General features: G+C 40.6%; 1 protein-coding gene across 1 annotated transcript in view; it reads right to left on the bottom strand.

Annotated features, from left to right (window-relative positions):
• Positions 1–19,038, bottom strand: part of LOC129699966 (protein unc-79 homolog) — a 162,591-nt gene that overhangs the window by 56,942 nt on the left and 86,611 nt on the right. The window contains 5 exon segments of the mRNA XM_055640079.1: positions 5,915–6,365; positions 6,367–7,130; positions 9,645–9,794; positions 11,399–11,561; positions 13,697–13,879. Coding sequence (XP_055496054.1) covers positions 5,915–6,365; positions 6,367–7,130; positions 9,645–9,794; positions 11,399–11,561; positions 13,697–13,879 — 1,711 coding nt within the window.

Genomic DNA, 19,038 nt, shown 5'->3' with positions numbered 1-19,038 from the left:
CTGTACTCGGGTTTACAACATTGACAAGTGAAGCACAGGGAGTTTCTGCGTAAGTTGTCACAAATCTGAGCAAGTGAGATGACTCCAGCAGAAATGAATAGAAGAATCAATGAAGAATTTCTTTATCACTTTCTGCTTTGTTCACAGTTACAAGCCTATGCATAATCCGAATAATATGCAGCGTTGAAATGTTCAACTGGATATTTTAATAGGCTCATATTCCATGCACCATTTCATTGCTTGAACGAAAACTATTTTCACACGAATATATAAATTCTGATGCACTGCATGTTTCATTTGGGGAGAAAAATATTTCCTCTTGTTTGAATGACCTTGCTATCCTGAAATACATACAAAGAAAACCATACAGCTAATTATGAATAGTTAACTCCAGATGATTTTTATCATGACTTTTTATATAATGTATTTTCTCACAATTCTTTAGTTTAGTTTAGTTTAGAGATCCAGCGATGCCCACACACTAACGCTATCCTACACACATGACACAATGTACAACTACATCAAGCCAATTAGGCTACAAATCTTTACTTCTTTGGAATGTGGGAAGAAACTGGAGATCCCGGAGAAAACCCACACAGGCCATGGGAGAACGTACAAATTCCATACAAACAACACCCGTATTCAGATCGAACCCGGGTCTCTGGCGCTGTGAGGCAGTAACTCTACCACTGCACCACAATGCCGCCCTTCACTTTGACCTCACATAAACTTGCCCGATTCATTAAACGTAAATCTTCCAATTTCCTAACCATATACTCACATAAACCGTGCAAGCACATTGTTTATGAACGAAACCTCACTTCCAATAAATGTTTAATACAGGTTCAGGTGAAGTAGAGAGGGAGAACGCTCATCTGAAGGCTCTTCCAACACGGTAATTTGTCCAAATGGACTGACTCCTTAATCCAAACTGGGAGGTTGATGTAAATTTAAGATGATCTTAAAGGCAGCCACCAGAATAATCAGTACCCTCTCAGTGCTACATGGAACTGGCAACATGTGTGCAATACATGAAGTGGGCTTGAATCTACAACCATCTGACACCAACAATACTATGCAGATATAAAATAATGCTGAAAAACACCGTGACTTATTGTACTAAGTACAGGAATCAGGAAAACACAATGTATAATGTGGGGGCGGGAAGAAGAAAGGAAGATGTGGAGACATTGGGCTGTGGGAGAGCTGGGGAGGGGAGGGGAAGGCGGGAGAAAGCAAGGACTACCTGAAATTGGAGAAGTCAATGTTCATACCGCTAGAGTGTAAACTACCCAAGTGGAATATGAGGTGCTGCTCCTCCAATTTATGGTGGTCCTCACTCTGGCCATGGAGGAGGCCCAGGACAGAAAGATCGGATACGGAATGGGAGGGGGAGTTGAAGTGCGGAGCCACCGGGAGATCAGGTTGGTTATTGCGAACTGTGCGGAGGTGTTGGGCGAAGCGATCGCCAAGCCTGTGCTTGGTCTCACCGATGTAGAGCAGCTGACATCTAGAGCAGCGGATGCAATAGGTGAGGTTGGAGGAGGTGCAGGTGAACCTCTGCCTCACTGGAAAGACTGCTTGGGTCCTTGGATGGAGGCGAGGGAGGAGGTAAAGTGACAAGTGTTGCAAGGGAAAGTACCTGGGGAATGGGGTGGTTTGGGTGGGAAGGGACAAATTGACCAGGGAGTTACGGAGGGAGCGGTCTCTGCGGAAAGCCGAAAGGGGAGGAATGGGAAGATGTGGCCAGTGGTGGGATCCCGTTGGAGGTGGCAAAAATGTCAGAGGATTATTTGTTGTATGTGACGGCTGGTAGGGTGGAAGGTGAGGACAAGGGGGACTCTGCCCTTGTTACGAGTGGGGGGGGATGAAGAGTGAGAGCAGAGCTAAGGGGTATAGAAGAGACCCTGGTGAGAGCCTCATCTATAGCCGAGGAGGGGAACCGCCATTCCTTAAAGAATGAGAACATCTCCAATGCCCTGGTATGGAACACCTCATCCTGGGTGCAGATGCGGCATAGATGGAGGAATTGGGAGTAGGGGATAGAGTCCTTACAGGAAGCAGGGTGGGAAGAAGTGTAGTCAAGATAGCCATGGTAGTCAGTGGGTTTATAGTAGATGTCAGTCAGTACTCTGTTACCTGCGATGGAGATAGTGAGGTCTAGAAACGTTAGGGAGATGTCAAAATTGGTCCATGTGAATTTGAGTGCCGGATGGAAGTTAGTGGTGAAATGGATGAAGTCAGTGAGTCACCCATGCAGTCGTCAATGTAGCGGAGGTAGAGTTCGGGGATAGGGCCAAGGTACACCTCGAACAAATATTGTTCAACGTACCCTACAAAGAGGCAGGCATAGCTGGGGCCCATGCGAGTGCCCATAGCTACGCCTTGGATTTGGAGGAAATGGGAGGAGTCACAAAGGAAAAGTTGTTGAGGGTAAGGACCGGAGGAAAGTATTAGTAGACGGGGATTGGTTGGTTCTGCGGTCTGTAACTGTGAAGGTGCTCTTTGTTATTTCGTAATGCCTGTTTAATAACACAAAGTATTTTGTAACAAACTCCAGTATATCTATAGGTTTTCCTGATTCATATGAAGTCCATTGGACTAAGTAAAAGATCTGATACATGACATAGTCGACTTGGCCAGCATTGGTAATCTTCACTAGTAAGTTTTGACTCTGCGTATATTCTAATGTAGAACATACCAACCAGTGTCCCAGTTACTGATGCTGTGAGGCACACTAGAGTGGTGTTCCCGTTGTTTCTTCATTAACTGGTTCAATGTCAGAGCCCCCAGAAATCCCCTTTTCATTTGCCTATATTGAGCTAAATGTGGCATAAAAACAAATATACGGAAACAGGTGGAATGGGTGGAAATTAAATGGAACTCAGCGCGTAATGTGCTGGTCAATCATTTGTTTTCAATTAATTACGAATAGTGCTTTAAAGCAAGGATTACAGTTAATGGAATCTGAGATGAAAATGCGGCAATTATATATCCAATCAACAATGATCAAAATGCATAAAGGATAGGCAACTATCCCAAATCAGAGCATTTAGAGAATATATCAAAAGTATTGTACTTTCAGCAACTGGCATTTGGAACTGAAAACTTTTGAGTGCCACAATTCAAGTCAATTATCCAGGATGTTTTACAATAACCTAATCACTCAGTCATAAATTCAATTGCCTCATAAAGCAAATGTTGTTAGGCAACATAACTCCAAATATACACGTTAACACCTACAGATATCGATGTATTTGTGTGTTTAATGTGTTTAAATTGACATTTGTTAACCAAATGAAACATTCTCTGAAGAAATTGATGAGCTCATGTGAAACAACAGGAAACCCATTTCCTATTACTCCTGATTTTACCCTTCACTGAAACTTTAGGAGACCAATACTTGTAGGGGGCTGAATCAACATTCGACCCAATCTCATGGGTTTATCATTCAGTTTGGTGTTGACATTGCCTCTAAAGTCCCAACAAATCATTGAGAGAACCCTGCTTTAAAACAGTGCTCAATGTTCTGCTAAATTTATCCTTGTAATTAAAAGTTGGTTTATTAGGCTAAAAGATTGTCATCTTACTATTTTCCAGAAACATTACTGAGGGGACATTTTGTAATGGAATTGTGAGTTGTTTTGGAACAGTTAGTTATGGAAAAATGCCCTATTTATGTTGTGGCAAATTGAACCTCTAGGTTCAAATTGAGTACATCAGTTAAAATTAATAACAGAAACACTGATGACACATAACTCCACACTGCCAGATAGGGTTATGGTGGTGACAAGGAGGGACAACATATAATCGATACCAAGATTCACAGTGACTTGGACGTATGGATTCAGAACTGGCTTATTCATAGAAGATTGAGGGTTGAAGTGGAAGGAAGATATTCTGGCTGTATGTCTGTGACCAGTAGGCATCCGCAAGGATCTGTCCTGGGATCTCTGCTGTTTGTGATATATATAAATGACTTGGACATAAATGTAGATCAGTTGGCGAATATGTTTTGATGATGACACCAAAATTGGAGTAGTTGTAGACAGTGAGGAAGGCTGTCAAAAGATATAGCGGGATATAGATCAGCTGCAGAAATAGGCGGAGAAATGGCAGATGGAGTTTAGTGAGGTGTTGCATTTTGAGAGGTTGACTGCAAGGGGAGAATATACAATTAATGGCAAGGCCTTTAACAGCATTGATGTATAGTGGGATCGGAGTCCAAATTCATACCTCACTGAAGGTTGCTACACAAGAGGATAAGGTGGAAAGATAGGGTAGACAGTCAGAATATTTTTCCCAGGGTGGAAATGTCCAACTCTAGAGGTCATAGCTATAAGGTGAAAGGGGAAAAGGTTAATGGAGATGTGTGGGGCCATTTCTTTTTACACAGAGCGTGGTGGGGGCCTGGGACACATTGCCAGGGGTGATGGAGGAGGCAGATATGATAGTAGCAATTAAAATGTTTTTGGATAGGCACATACAAGTGCAAGGATTAGGGCGATATGGATCATGCAAAGGCAGATGAGACCAGTTTAACTTGGCATCATGTTCAGCACTAACATTGTGGGCCGAAGGGCCAGTTCATATGTTCTGCGAGTATAATTTTCTTCAATTAGAACAATAACGGCACATTTGATTTTATTAGTCCTTGATACTGGATTAAACATGGCACTTACAAATTAACCTAAAATGACCTGCATATGATTACAATGGTTTCTCAATTCATTTTAGGCATAACCTGCCATGCAGTACTCAACTGGGGAGACACGTAGTACTCAACTGAGGAGGCACATAGTTTTTGAAGGAGACCCATGGAGTGGTCAGATACAGGTATTTTAAATGCATTTCGTTGTCTCTGTACTGTACACTGACAATGACAATTAAAATTGAATCTGAATCTGAATCTAAATAATGGCCTTGCTATTGGCATTTTGGTCACTCAGCTGAGGCCAAAAAAACCCTTTCCAAATGTGGAACTGATGAGCATCTTGTACGCAGCATTTTAATTGGTTTACTTGATATGGAAGAAAGACTACTTGTCTCTGGTACAGCTGTTTCTAGTACTGGAGCAGATGTCGGTTGTCTTGGCAAATCCAGAGTAGATTGACTTTTAACAGACTGATCTAAAAAAAGATTTTGAACCATGAATATAACTTTTTTTGAATTTCAAAACTGCAAACCACTGTGACCAACTGCACTAGAATTATCAGAATATACCGACATTTTAAACCAAGCAAATAAGTTCTTGTTAATCTTTTATTATGAAATATAGTTTGTTTGTAATCCATGTTTTCATAATTCTAATTAAAAACAAACTCCACTCAATAAGTTTAAAATGCCAAATGAAAGTTTTAATCCATCCAATAAAATGGTGGCTATATAAAAACATTAACATGGTAATGTTTGATGAAAACATTATTTAGAATCAATTAACACTTTAATAACATAAAACTACTTGGCGAGGAGAGAAACCTTCCTGATTTGAGTTTAATATGGCAAATGGGAAACAAGGAGAACAGTTAAACGAGTATTTATACTGCCAAGCCAGTTTATGAAAACATGGCTACTTTGGGAGTACCCTACAAAGGACATTCCACAAAATTAGATATCCTCATTTCCCCCATCACTTCAAAAGAGCAAGCCTGAGGCATCATGTCATCCTGTGCACAGCTGATGCAAGTCATGTCAGACACACTACAATAATACATGATCTCTGATGTCAAAAAATGGCCTGATTTGATCTTGGAATTTCCTAACCAAATCCACACTGAAAATCAGTGACCTTCAGATAGGCATTATTTTTTTAAAGCAAATTGTATGTCCAAATTTCTCAGCTACCCTGTTTTGAAACACACTCCCCTACACGGTATTCCAATTTGGGAGTGATGAATTCATATCAAGTCCTTACCAGTGTCTCGTTGATCTCCAAGTCTGTCCAAAATATTGAAAGAGATATCAAGGTATTCCCTCTGAATAGCACTGACAGCAATCTTCCTTTGCTTCTTCTGCCTTGGAACAATCTGGATTTTAAATTCTGTTTCTTCACCACTCTCATCTTTTTGGTCGTTGCCTTTGTCAACAGAGAGCTCTGCTTCTGACTTTTCATTTTCTTCGGGTTCAGTAGGAAGTTTGAGGAGTACCGTTTTAACCAGGGGACTAGGTAAAGGAATATCAGATTTAGCCTGATCTTTATTCAACTCATAAATGTCATCCTGGGATATGTCCAGCACAGCAGATGACTTTCTGAGATTCTCTCTCTTTTGCTTAAGAGTAAGAGGGCTTTCACAACCAGAACACTTAGAATTCATTTGCAGCGTTAGATCTTCCAAGTCTTTGTGATCACTCAGAACAACTGACAAAAACGTTCTCAGTGTCTAGCAAAGAAGTATTTGCAAAATCCAGACAATGAGAGTCTTTGGAACAATCTTCAACATTGACTTTCACCACGGGGGTAACGTTCAAGCTAAGTGGTGAGGTTTTCTGAGATATCGTATTAGTTGTCCCATTTGGTTTATTGTTTGGTGTATTCTGAATTTCATATTCCTCATCACTCTCGACAATCCTCAGAGGTGGGAGAGCAACGAAAACTAGCGAGTCGCTATCCGAACTTGAAAGAATCGACTGTTTATCAGGTGCAGATGATGAGTCAGAAGATAAGTCAATCAAATCAGTTTCCTCCTTCTGTGAGGACGTACATTTCTCAGGGGATCCATGTGTCACCTCGTATATTTCTGTGCAATTGAGTCTGACTTCTGGTATTACGGGTCTCTTCCCTTCTTGAGAGCTTCCTGCAGCTGAAGACCTTTCCTGAAGCTCTCCAGTCACTGCGCTGACTGACAGATCCTGATCTGGTCCTCTATACATGCTTTCCATCTGATTATGATAGGGAGGACAACTTGGTTGTTTCTCGGACTGACATCGATCCAAACACGACTTTCGACGCTGTTCATCAGAGGAATAGAGAGCAGAATCTGCGTTTCCTATATCAAGTGACTGTTGCTTAATTGCATGCAACTTTTTCTTTTGACCAAAGCCTTCCTGTAATTGTGGAGATGTACCGCAGTGCATCATACTGTCTGGCAAAAGACTGGAATCTCTGTACTCTGACAGCTCTATCTCTGAACCTGAGAGAAAAAGAAGCAAGATTACAAATAGAATTTACGGGTGAAATTTTAAATGAGGCAAATTGAATTCAAAATATTAGTTAGGATGCCTTCATTAGTTGGAAATTGACTGTGCATTAATACTTTTCACCTCTTCTCATTAAATAATGCTGATTGACCTGATATTATCAAATTCAAATGTTGCATGTGTTATGCAGCTACTATAAAAAACTAAACTTCATGTCGTCATGAATTTGAATGCATTCAATATTTAGGATACTAATAAATATTAGAATAATAACAATTTTCATTTTAAAATGTTCACTTCAAATTTTCAGTAACCAACATTGCAATAAAAGTTGCTTTATATGTATGGTATCAAAAGAAATGGCACACATCTAAAAAAGGCAGCGGACCAAAGCTTGGAAAAACAGGCCAGTTTTAAAGATTATCTTAAAGAAGCAGAGGGCGAGGGCACATGTAAGGAGGGAAATTCTAAGGCTTAGACCTTTGACAATTAGATTTCACTGCCAGAGTAGAGTGATTAACTCTAATAGAACACCCATGGCATATGAAAAAGATGCTGAGTGGAAAGAATTCAGGAGGATCAGACACTTGCTGATAACCAGAGAAGCTTAAGGGGTTGGACAGGCTAGATGCAGGAAGATTGTTCCCGATGTTGGGGAAGTCCAGGACAAGGGGTCACAGCTTAAGGATAAGGGGGAAATCCTTTAAAACCGAGATGAGAAGAACTTTTTTCACAGAGAGTGGTGAATCTCTCTGGAACTCTCTGCCACAGAGGGTAGTTGAGGCCAGTTCATTGGCTATATTTAAGAGGGAGTTAGATGTGGCCCTTGTGGCTAAGGGGATCAGAGGGTATGGAGAGAAGGCAGGTACGGGATACTGAGTTGGATGATCAGCCATGATCATATTGAATGGCGGTGCAGGCTCGAAGGGCCGAATGGCCTACTCCTGCACCTAATTTCTATGTTTCTATGTTTCTAAGCTGGAGAGATTGTACGTGAGAGGGTGAATTCTTCCTCAGGCATTGGAATCATTTTAGGGGCAGCTAAGACATGTAGAAGCCTGAGGTTCCCCCTCAATAGAACTGGGGTCAATATCCGTGCCCAGGTGAAGTTTGCTACCAGGAAGATGGCAGAGATGGGAATCTCGCAGGGAATTCAGGAAGGAAAGAGACAAAGCAGGAAGGTTATGTTAGAAAAATAATGTGAAATAAATAAACGCCAAAAACAAAGTCAACAACAAAGAGGTGGCAGTTAAAGTTCAGAAACCTGAAAACTACAAACTTAAAGGTGCTGTATATGAACGCTTATGCAAAATAAGGTCAATGATTTAGTGGCTCAAATAGGAATAATATGCCATTAATGAAATACAACTGTAAAATGAACAAAGCTGGGAATTATGTAATCCAGGGAATTCAACATTTTGGAAGGATGACAAAGGACAAAGGACATGTATTGTCACATACACCAACTGGTGCAGTGAAACTTGAGTTACCGTGCAACACACAAATAAGATAAACACAACACTTTAGAATTTAACATGAAACATGAAAAACATCCCCCCACAGTGGAATCAACGTTTCCAACTGTGAGGGAAGGCACCAAAGTTCAGTCCTCTTCCTCTGTTCACCCGTGGTCGGGGCCTATTGAGGTCTCCGCAGTCACCGCAACGACGGCCCGATGTTTCAGGCCCTCGAACGGAAGAACACTCTCAGCGGCCCGGAGCCTCCGAATCGGCCGCTTCCTACTGGAGACCGCGGCGCCCGAAGTCCACAGGTCGAGCTGCGCAAGAGATCCCAGGCTCCGCAATGTCAAAGTCAGCGCCACCCACGGCTGGAAGCGCCACAGCCCACAGCTCGACGGTGTTGAAGTCGGCAGTCGCAGCACTCTGGAGCTCCAACACGCCGATTCCTGGTAAGGCATCGCTCGCTCCGCGATGGAATCCAGTGCTGCGCCGCTGCTGAAGCTCTGGCCGGTCTCCGGTAGAAAAGGCCGCGCCAATCCAGATGGTACGCCGCGAGGAGGGGGTGAAGATGCGGCTCGGAGGATAGAAGCATCCTCAACCAGGAATTGACTAAGAAAAAACGTTTCCCCCTCCCCCCCACATAAAAAAGACTAAAGACCTGAGCAAGTTGAAAAAACAAATAATGCAGCAATAGATCTGTTAATAGATGGGCAAATCAGTTCAATGGTGACAATTGAACATGGCATGTAACACCGTGATTTGAAACTGAAATCAGTTCGAGTCAAGCTAAGAAGTAGCAAGGGCAGAAAACATTGGTGGGAGTTTTTTTATAGGCCGCCCAAAAGAAGCTGAAATATTGGGTGCAGCATAAATCAGGAAATTATAAATGTGGGGCACAATGATATTACAATAATTTTATTGCAATATATATATAGCAATTGCCTGGCAGGTGATCGTGCGAGGCTATCTGATGAGACTACTCCTGAATTATTCCAATAGCCATGTCAAGGTTTTATGTTTCTTGTGCAATGAAGTAGAAAAACTTACTCTTCTGTGCATTCATCTCAACTGGTTGATACTTCACTGATTTGCCTCCGCCAATTCTTTTTAGTCTTGCAAAGAAGGTTTGAGATTCCTTGTTGCAAGCTCCAGTTGGGGTATCATGTACATCTGATTCATCAAACACACTATCTTCTTCTGGCCAAGGAGAAAGAAGTAAAACATGAAAAAAACCAAGGCAGACATATCTCGGTAATCACGGAGCATGTTAATTAATTATTGGAATTGCTTAAACTGCTGAACTGGGTATTGAACTGTCAAAGGCATTTGGCACGTAACTTTACATATAATACCATGTATAACAGTATTGGACATTTGTAAATACATTAAGTACAATATCATGTCCATATAATAGCTATACCGTGATTTTCAACATGATAAATTTCTTATAACTACCAGAGATAGTTATTTTCTTTTACACAAAGAAAGAAAGAAAAAATGAAGGTAAATACAAATTACAAAAAAATTATTTCAGGAAGTAACATTTGGGACACAGGAATCTGTCATGACATGTAAATGCTGTTTTATATAGAGGGGGCAAAAATTAAATTTAGACCCAAGGTTCGCAAAATATTCAACTACCAGGGCTTTTTCGTGCCATTTCTGGGACAGTGAATTATTAATTAACAGCGTTTGATCGGTAATGATTAGTTAGCAAATCTATTAGGCAGACCAGAGGAGGCAGTCATACATACCCCCATCCATATAAACGGGACTGAGGTGGAGCGCGTCTCCAGCTATAAATTCCTCGGAGTACATATCTCGGAGGATTTGTCCTGGTCCCTCAACACCTCCAAGCTGATCAAAAAGGCACAGCAGCGCCTTTACTTCCTGAAGAGGCTCAAGAAAGCCCACCTGTCCCCCCGGATCCTGACCAACTTTTACCGCTGTACCAGAGAGAGTATCCTGACTACCTGCTTCACGGTATGGTACAGCAGCTGCACTGCTGCGGACAGGAAGGCACTACAACGGGTGGTGAAAACCGCGCAGCACATCATCGGTGCCCCGCTCCCTGCCATGGATGCCCTCCACCGAAAACGGTGTCTGAGACGGGCTGGGAAGATCATCAAAGACCCCTCACACCCCAACCATGGACTGTTTGCCCTCCTCCCATCAGGGAGGCGGTACAGGAGCCTCAGGTCACGTACTAGTAGGATGAGGAACAGCTTCTACAATAATACAATCACATTGCTGAACTCGGAGTCCCGCCGATAGATTTCTCCGGTCCCTCCGTCCCCATTGTTTAATTATTCTGTATTCTTGATTATTCTGTATCTTCTCTCTTTCTATTCTTTTATTTTTTTAAATTTCTTTATGTACAACTACTACGGACTGACGCAAAACTGCATTTCGTTGTACTCATACTTGTATTTGTGCGATGATATTAAAGTTGAATTGAATTGAATTATTACTATTGCATCCTGCAGTAACTATGATGCTAACATCATCTTTAATGTGGCAGACATTACATTTTCAACATCCAGCAATCTCAACAACATGAAAATAAAACCATTTTTACCAAGTCTTTGAACAAGATGAAAATATTACGTTGAAATGTGTAGTGTTCCCTCCTTCTGTCACCATCAAGTTTTCATACAAAAACTGTAATGCCTTTAGAATTTAAACTTTAAAATTAATCAATACTAATAAATCTTCTATTTCCATCCAAAACAAATATCATATTTACTCTCTAAAAGTTAGCCAAAAAGGAAACCCATATATGCCATATTTGTATATCTTACCTTTCTCCTTCTCACTGTACTTGCTAATGTTACTATTATCACTGTAAAGGGGTCCAGCAGAGGGATGGGGTTTACAGCTATGATACTGTGCATTAAGTGTATTGATTGTGATATAGATCAGATGCAATAGAATCTTGCTGACATCAGAGTCTCTGTAGGGATACTGGAAGACAAACAATGATATTAGCATAAGTAGTGAAAACTTGCCTCACTACTGAGTTTGAAACAAAATGCACAAAGCAACTCCAAGGTGTAGACTTTCCCCCTTACAAACATTGTTCCTGACAGGCATCATGTAGTTTAGTGTTCAAGAAGGAACTGCAGATGCTGGAAAATCGAAGGTACACAAAAATGTTGGAGAAACTCAGCGGGTGCAGCAGCATCTATGGAGCGAAGGAAATAGGAAACGTTTCTGCCCGAAACCCTTCTTCAGACTCAGTCTGAAGAAGGGTTTTGACCCGAAACATTGCCTATTTCCTTTGCTCCATAGATGCTGCTGCACCCGCTGAGTTTCTCCAGAATTTTTGTGTACCATCATTTAGTTTAGTTTAGTTTAGAGATACAGAATGGAAACAGGCCCGTTGACCCACTAGTCCACACAAACCAGCGATCCTCGCATATTAATACTATCCTACACACACTAGGGATAACTTTACATTGATACCAAGCCAATTAACCTACAAACCTGTATGTCTTTGGAGAGTGCAAGGAAACCGAAGATCTCAGAGAAAACCCACGCAGTCATGAGGAGAACGTACAAACTCCATATAGACAGTGCCCGTAATCGGGATCGAACCCGAGTCTCTGGCGCTGTTAGCAGAGTAAGGCAGCAACTCTACCGCTGCACCTGGAGTCTGCATTTCTACTGTCTGCTGATGTTAATCCCGTTTCCCTCTCCAGTTGCTGCCTGGCCTGCTGAGCATTTCCTGTTTTTAAATCAACTCCAGGGATCTCAGGAATCCTGCATCGAAGATGTCACTAAATATGCAGAACACCTAATCATAATGAAGAGCTTTCCTAGTTAACAAATCCGCATGTAAACAGCATAGCTATTAATTAGCATTAATCTACAACACAGAACGTAAATGAGTTAGAAGCTGAAACAGCATAACAAACATTTGTTTAATAAATCAATTCAGTTTGGAAGTAATTGCTTGAGAGAATTAGACAAATGGCCTTATCTAGGACTAGAGAGATTGTTGGACAATAATTATGGCATTAAAAAAATAATTTCACATGGTCAATAGATTTCATTTGGAGATTAGAAATATCACTTTAATCATTTAAAGTTTATTCTATAAGTTTAGTCTTTAGAAGACTACTAACACCTGCATTTTGTTAAGAATCAGAAGGCAATAGAGGTATCTGGATTTCCACATTTAGTTGCACATGCACTTTGTTAGTTCCATGGCATAATAAAGGTGAGTGGTAATAGTTTACCTGTCATCATGCAAAATCCCATCCATTATTAATCTATTTTACTCTTAATTGTTTTTATTACATGTTCACAAGTTTAAGAGGTGGTATGGTGTGGTGCAAATGCTTTCCTCCAAAGAACGGCAGTCAGAACAAATGTTTGTTTCTACAAGTTATATTTTATGAGATTAGTTGAAGCATTAAATATTGGCTAAGGCGCCAGAGATTGAGAGACTCATTTGCACTTCTTCGGATAATTCCAGAAGGTATCAGAAGGCAGAGTATTGGTTTAATGTATCAATCTATAGATGCACCTCTGGAGTGTTTCTTCAGTAAAATGTCCAATATGTTACATTTTATTGGCATAATATCAAACCGGCAGCTAAAGTCACTGAAACTTCTCTGTAATCAGTTAAAATAAAACCATGCTAATGTAGCAGCACTAAACGTGGTGAATAAAGCCAGCCATCAGTTTATTCAGGTTCTACACGTTAGGTTGGTCCGCTAACTATATTAACATTGCTACTGTAGCTGAGCGAGGTTGTTCTTTCGGGCTCAGCTACCTGGTGACTGCCAAGGTCTTGAGGTGAGATAACCTTAAGTGGCAGGCCACTCCCTCTAGCCCATGACGTCACGTGCCAGCCCTCGTACCTACTGACGAGGGTTCGACCATAAGTGGCCCGAGTATTAGCTAACGCCACACTAATTTGAATAAGTGCGGTAAAGCTGATTCAGTTATATTTGTGCATCACATTAAGTTTACATACAGACAACTTTGATTTCCTCATGACAAATTCTATAAAGCAATCTCCAGGCATTAGTTTGCAGTGGCATATCACTCAGGCCAAATCTGCACTTCTATTTAAAAACAAGTAATTGTACCTTGTACAGAATCACAAGCAACGATTTCAGCCACATTTGTCGCATGTGAGGTTTCAGAGTCCAAAGCGAGCATCGAGGAGGCTGTTGAAAGTAATGGCGCAACTGTGGACAGGTGCAATACTTAAGTACTTGCACCACCAGCGGGAGGAGTTGGTTTCCCAGGCTAATGTTATAATCCATGACCTGCAAGAAATAGAACAGAACCAGAAATGTAGCAATTATGTTTAACACAACTAAAAACAAGTTAGGAAACCAATGAAGTAGGCTATAGATTGTATATCATTACATGTGGCTCATCAGAGTCAAACAACAAATTAGCAAATTAAGAGAGTGGTGTTCATTCATCATCCATCACCAGCATAACACTAAAGGGATGGATGGTGAATGCATCAATATAGCTCAGGACTTCAGTAATCCATTGTTCAACAGAGATCATTCCCAAACTAGACCAAGAGGGCAGGTGCACCATTTGCAGAGAGCTAGTAATTATGTTGAACACAACTGAAAACAAGCTAGGAAAGCCAATGAAGCCAATGCAGTAGGTTTTGTACCGTATATTATCAGATATTCCGAGTCTGATTGCTGACTAAATACAGTACAAACCGACGGAATGCCTGGAGTCTGAAGAGATTGTGTTTAATTTAAACTCCTAACTTCAGTTATCTCAACAATCAGTTGCTACAGAGTGAAGAGCACATTCAATTTTTTTTAATTACTTTATCTGAACGGGAGTACAAACTTGTGTCATCCGTCACATTCTTTTCTAATGAAATTAGTAAAATGAAATATTGGGCAGAAATGGACAAATAAATGAATTCCGTCCATTCTGTGTCTCTATGTCTAGTTTGGTTGGTTAAATATTTCTGAAAGATGTAAAGCATCATCAAGGACCCATCATCAAGGGCTATATGTATGTATTTATGTATGTGCTTAATCTATGAACCAATGTTGTATAACGTTAGTACCTCCACCAATGTAAAGCACTTTGGTCAACGAGAGTTGTTTTTTAAATGTGCTATAGAAATAAAAGTGACTTGACTTCATCCTGGTCACACCCTCATCTCTCCGCTGCCATCAGGTAGAAGGTACAGGAGCCTGAAATCTGCAACATCCAGGTTCAGGAACAGCTGCTTCCCCTCAGCCATCAGACTATTAAACACAACTTCAAACAAACTCTGAACTATAACAGCCAATTGCACTTATCTGTTTATTTATGTATATATATATATATATATATATATTCTATGGTATATGGACACACTGATCTGATCTGTATTTATGCCAACATATTCTGTCGTGCTGCAGCAAGCTAGAATTTCATTGTCCTATCTGGGACACATGACAATAAATTCTCTTGACTTGACTCTTGTCTTGACTTTGAACCAATGGGAATTTCGCAGCCTTTGAAAGGAAATTTAACAATTGTTATACATAAGATTGTAAACACTAGTATAATTGAAACGTAAAGAATTGCACCTTGCTGGTATATATCTTGGAGATGATTGATAAGAATAGAGCAGTGGATTTAGTAAAGTATTTACAAGATCCTTCATGGCATGCTGGTAGTGGTAGTGGTGTGTTTTTCCAACTGGAGGTCTGTAACCAGCAGTGTTCCATAAGGATCATTGTTGTGATCGCTGTTGTTTGTTGTGTGCGTGTGCGTGTGCGTGTGTGTGTGTGTGTGTGTGTGTGTGTGCGTGTGTGTGTGTGTGTGTGAGAGAGAGAGAAAGAGAGATTTGGATGAAAATGAAGGTAGTCTGATTAGCAAATTTGTAGAGAACACAAACATTGGTGTTGTGGTCAGTGAAGAAGATTGTCAATGGATACAGCAATGTAGATCCGCTTGAAATTTGGGTGGATAAATAGCAGATGGAGTTTAATTTGGACAAGTGTGAGGGGTACCATTTGGGAGGTCAATTAAAAAAGGAAAGCATGGAGTAAATGCAGGACCCTTTGGAACATTGATGTACAGAGGAATCTTAGGACTAGGTCCAAAGTCCTACAAGTGTCAACACAAGGATAGGCTGGTAAAGAAGGCACATGGCATGCTTGGCTACATCATTTGGGACGTTGTCTAAAAGTTGGGAAGCCATATTGCAACTATACAGAACATTAACTAGGTAACATTTGAAAAATGATATGCAGTTCTGGTTGCCACCACATAGAAAGGGTGTTGAGGCTTTGGAAAGGGGGGCAGAAGAGGTTCACTGGAATGTTGGCCGAATTGAAGAGAATTAGGGGAGGGTGGACAAAGGGATTGAATCGAAGGCTGAGGGGCAACCTGATAAAGTAGATAAAGTTATGAGAGGCATTGAAAGGGTAGATAGAATCTTTTTCCCAGGATTAAGATGTTAAATATTAGAGGGCATACATTTAAGGTGAGAAGGGGGGAGTGTACAGGAGATGGGCAAGGCAAGTTTTTATTTAAAACAAAGAGAGTGGGATGTGCCTATAATGCACTGCCGGGGGACATCAATCAACCTTTATTGTCATCTTGCAAGCAACAGTTGTACAGTGCAAAATGAAAAGCCGTTTCCCAGTGAATAGCGGAGCATCGCACATGAAATTTAAAACATTTCACACATAATAACACTAAAAACAATCCAGTCCCTGATGGAACAGTATAAATAGTTAAAAGCAGGTAAAACACAATGTTATAATACAATAAACCAATCATAAAAATGTCCGGGGCAGCTGATTTGAGTGGCCAGTGCCAGTTATTAAAGACATGGTAGAAGCAGATACATAGCAATGTTTAAGGAGAATTTAGACAGGCACATGAACAGGCCGAGAGTAGATGGAGAAAGACCATGTGCAGGCAAATGGGATTATTTAGAATGGCATTATTATGGGCACAGACATGGTGGGCTGAATGGACTGTTCCTCCATTGCACTGTTCGATGTACGGTAGGAATTTGCTGTCCAATTTGAGTCAAAGATTAATTGAATACTGTTTATAATAACAACATATTAAAATTATTATAACTGAATATTTAAGTAATAAACAGTAAAACAATTTACTGGCGTTATTTTAACTTTCTTCAGGGAAACAAATTGGAGTTTGTTTCTCACTGTCAAAGAGTGCCATCTGGTGGAGAATTCTGCTCAAGGACATTCCTTTCATCGTGAAAGAGAGGGTGATCATTTCAATACACTGCAGTATTCATACCAACAGAAGGAGGTACTTTACCATGAAATTTAATGTATATAAAATATTGGAAGGAACTGCAGATTCTGGTTTACACTGAAGATAGACACAAAGTGCTGGAGTAACTCAGCGGGACAGGCAGCGTACTTGGATGGAAGGAATGGGTGATGTTTCGGGTCGAGAACCTTCTTCAGACTCTGGTGTCGACCTGAAATGTCACCCATTCCTTCTATACAGAGATGCTGCCTGTCCCGCTGAGTTACTCCAGCATTTCGTGTCTATCTTTGGTGTAAACCAGAATCTGCAGTTCCTTCTTACACAATTAAATCATAGTTTATCTTAAAACTAAACAATATTCAACAAAAGCAACAGTACAAAGATAAAAGCTAACCTAGATTTTACACTTAAATAAAATCAGAGTGGAAGCTTTGCTGTGTGCAGCTTCCCAATGCTTGAAGGTAACTGGATTGACCCCAGATAGATACAAAGTGCTTGAGTAACTCAGCGGGACAGGCAGCATCTCTGGATGGAAGGAATGGGTGACATTTCGGGTCGAGAACTTTCTTCAGACAGAACAATCAAATCAGTCCATTAACCTTCTCATTATTTCTCTACACCTCATTATTTGCCTCATCAATTCCCAATACTGAGGGATAATTCACTGCAGTCAATTAACTTACCACCACATATTTGGGATGTGGGTGAAAACCAGAGCACCTAGGAATATAGACAGTACCCAAGGTCAGGAACCTGGGTACATGGAACTGCTACAGCCTGCCATCTGTTTGGGAACATACAGTTAGAGCATCTGAAGCATTCCTATTATATAGCTCCAGATGTCAAACATCTCACGCACAAGGCCAAAGATTCAAAATCTAAGCAGCCAATATACTCCGTGCATGCAATCCCTTTAATAAGATAATGAGATATGGTTTTCATCTAGTAATCAGTTTATCAAACCTGCTGGGGGGTTTTAAAGTAAAATAACGTTTTTAACTTTGAGGGTACTCAGTATCCAATTTTAGATAATTTTCCAGATGTTGTGATGTTACCAATACTGCATCCGCACAATTTGTTTACACAATTTCCAGCAAAAAGAACGCTTCCATATATTGCCACATTATAAGTGTGTTATTAATTATACATCAAGCACAGAGGAGGATAAATCTTTCTCAAGAATGTGGTACAAGTGAACCATTCTGAAATAAGGCGATTAAACAATTTTAAGTATCTATTATAGATATAGTGCACATATAATTTTAGATATTCTAAAACATGTTTACACATGGGTTGAAGCTCATCTTTAATCTGGAGATCTAACAGGGTGGAACAATGGTGCTGTAGTTAATGCTGATGGAGCAAAGTGCCAGTGATCAGGTTTCAGTCCTGACCTCAGGTGCTTTCTATCTGTAGTTTGCACATTTGCCCTATGTCTAAATGGATTTTCCCCTGATAGAAACATAGAAAATAGGTGCAGGAGGAGACCATTCGGCCCTTCGAGCCTGCACCATTTACTCCCATTTATTCCCATATTGCAAAGACTTGTTAACAGATCAATTGGATGCTGCACAATCCCCCTAGAGCAGAAGAAATTTGGAGATGTGCAGGGTTCTTGAGAGAGTATATCGAGTCATATGCAGTGGTTAGAATTGCCCTGAGACTCAACTGTATGAATCACAGCTTTCAGTATCAAAAATAAACATGAGAAATATGAGAAAAATAATGGTATTTGGACACACTGATCTGTTATGTAGTAAATGTCTACTATGTTCTGTGTGCTGAAGCAAAGGAAGAATTTCATTGTCCTATCAGGGCCACATGACAATAAACGCACTTGAACTTGAACTTGAAAATAAACAACACAATAAAACTGATAACTGCTGTACTTGTTTCCCAGTATTCTGTTTCATTAAAATTGATGCAACCAAACATTGGAGGGGGTATAAAACAAGTTGCTGGTACAATAAAATGTACAATTAGTGCTTCATAGTCAAGGCACACTCCCCCCCCCCCCCCCCCCCCCCCCCCCCCCCCCGCTCCTAAACCGAGTGGACATTCAGCAAGTTCAAAAGACAAAACATTTGTGACAAATTACATAACATAATTAAATAAAGGAGAAGTGGGCCATTCGATCGCTCATGCCCGTTCTACCATTTAATAAGGCCTTGGCTAATCTATTAGGAGATATCCCCTC

This window comes from Leucoraja erinacea, chromosome 9, assembly GCF_028641065.1.
Source record: "Leucoraja erinacea ecotype New England chromosome 9, Leri_hhj_1, whole genome shotgun sequence".
Taxonomy (NCBI): Eukaryota; Metazoa; Chordata; class Chondrichthyes; order Rajiformes; family Rajidae; genus Leucoraja; species Leucoraja erinaceus.
The sequence above is the reverse complement of the archived record's forward strand: the minus strand, read 5'-3'. Positions and strand labels throughout refer to the sequence as shown.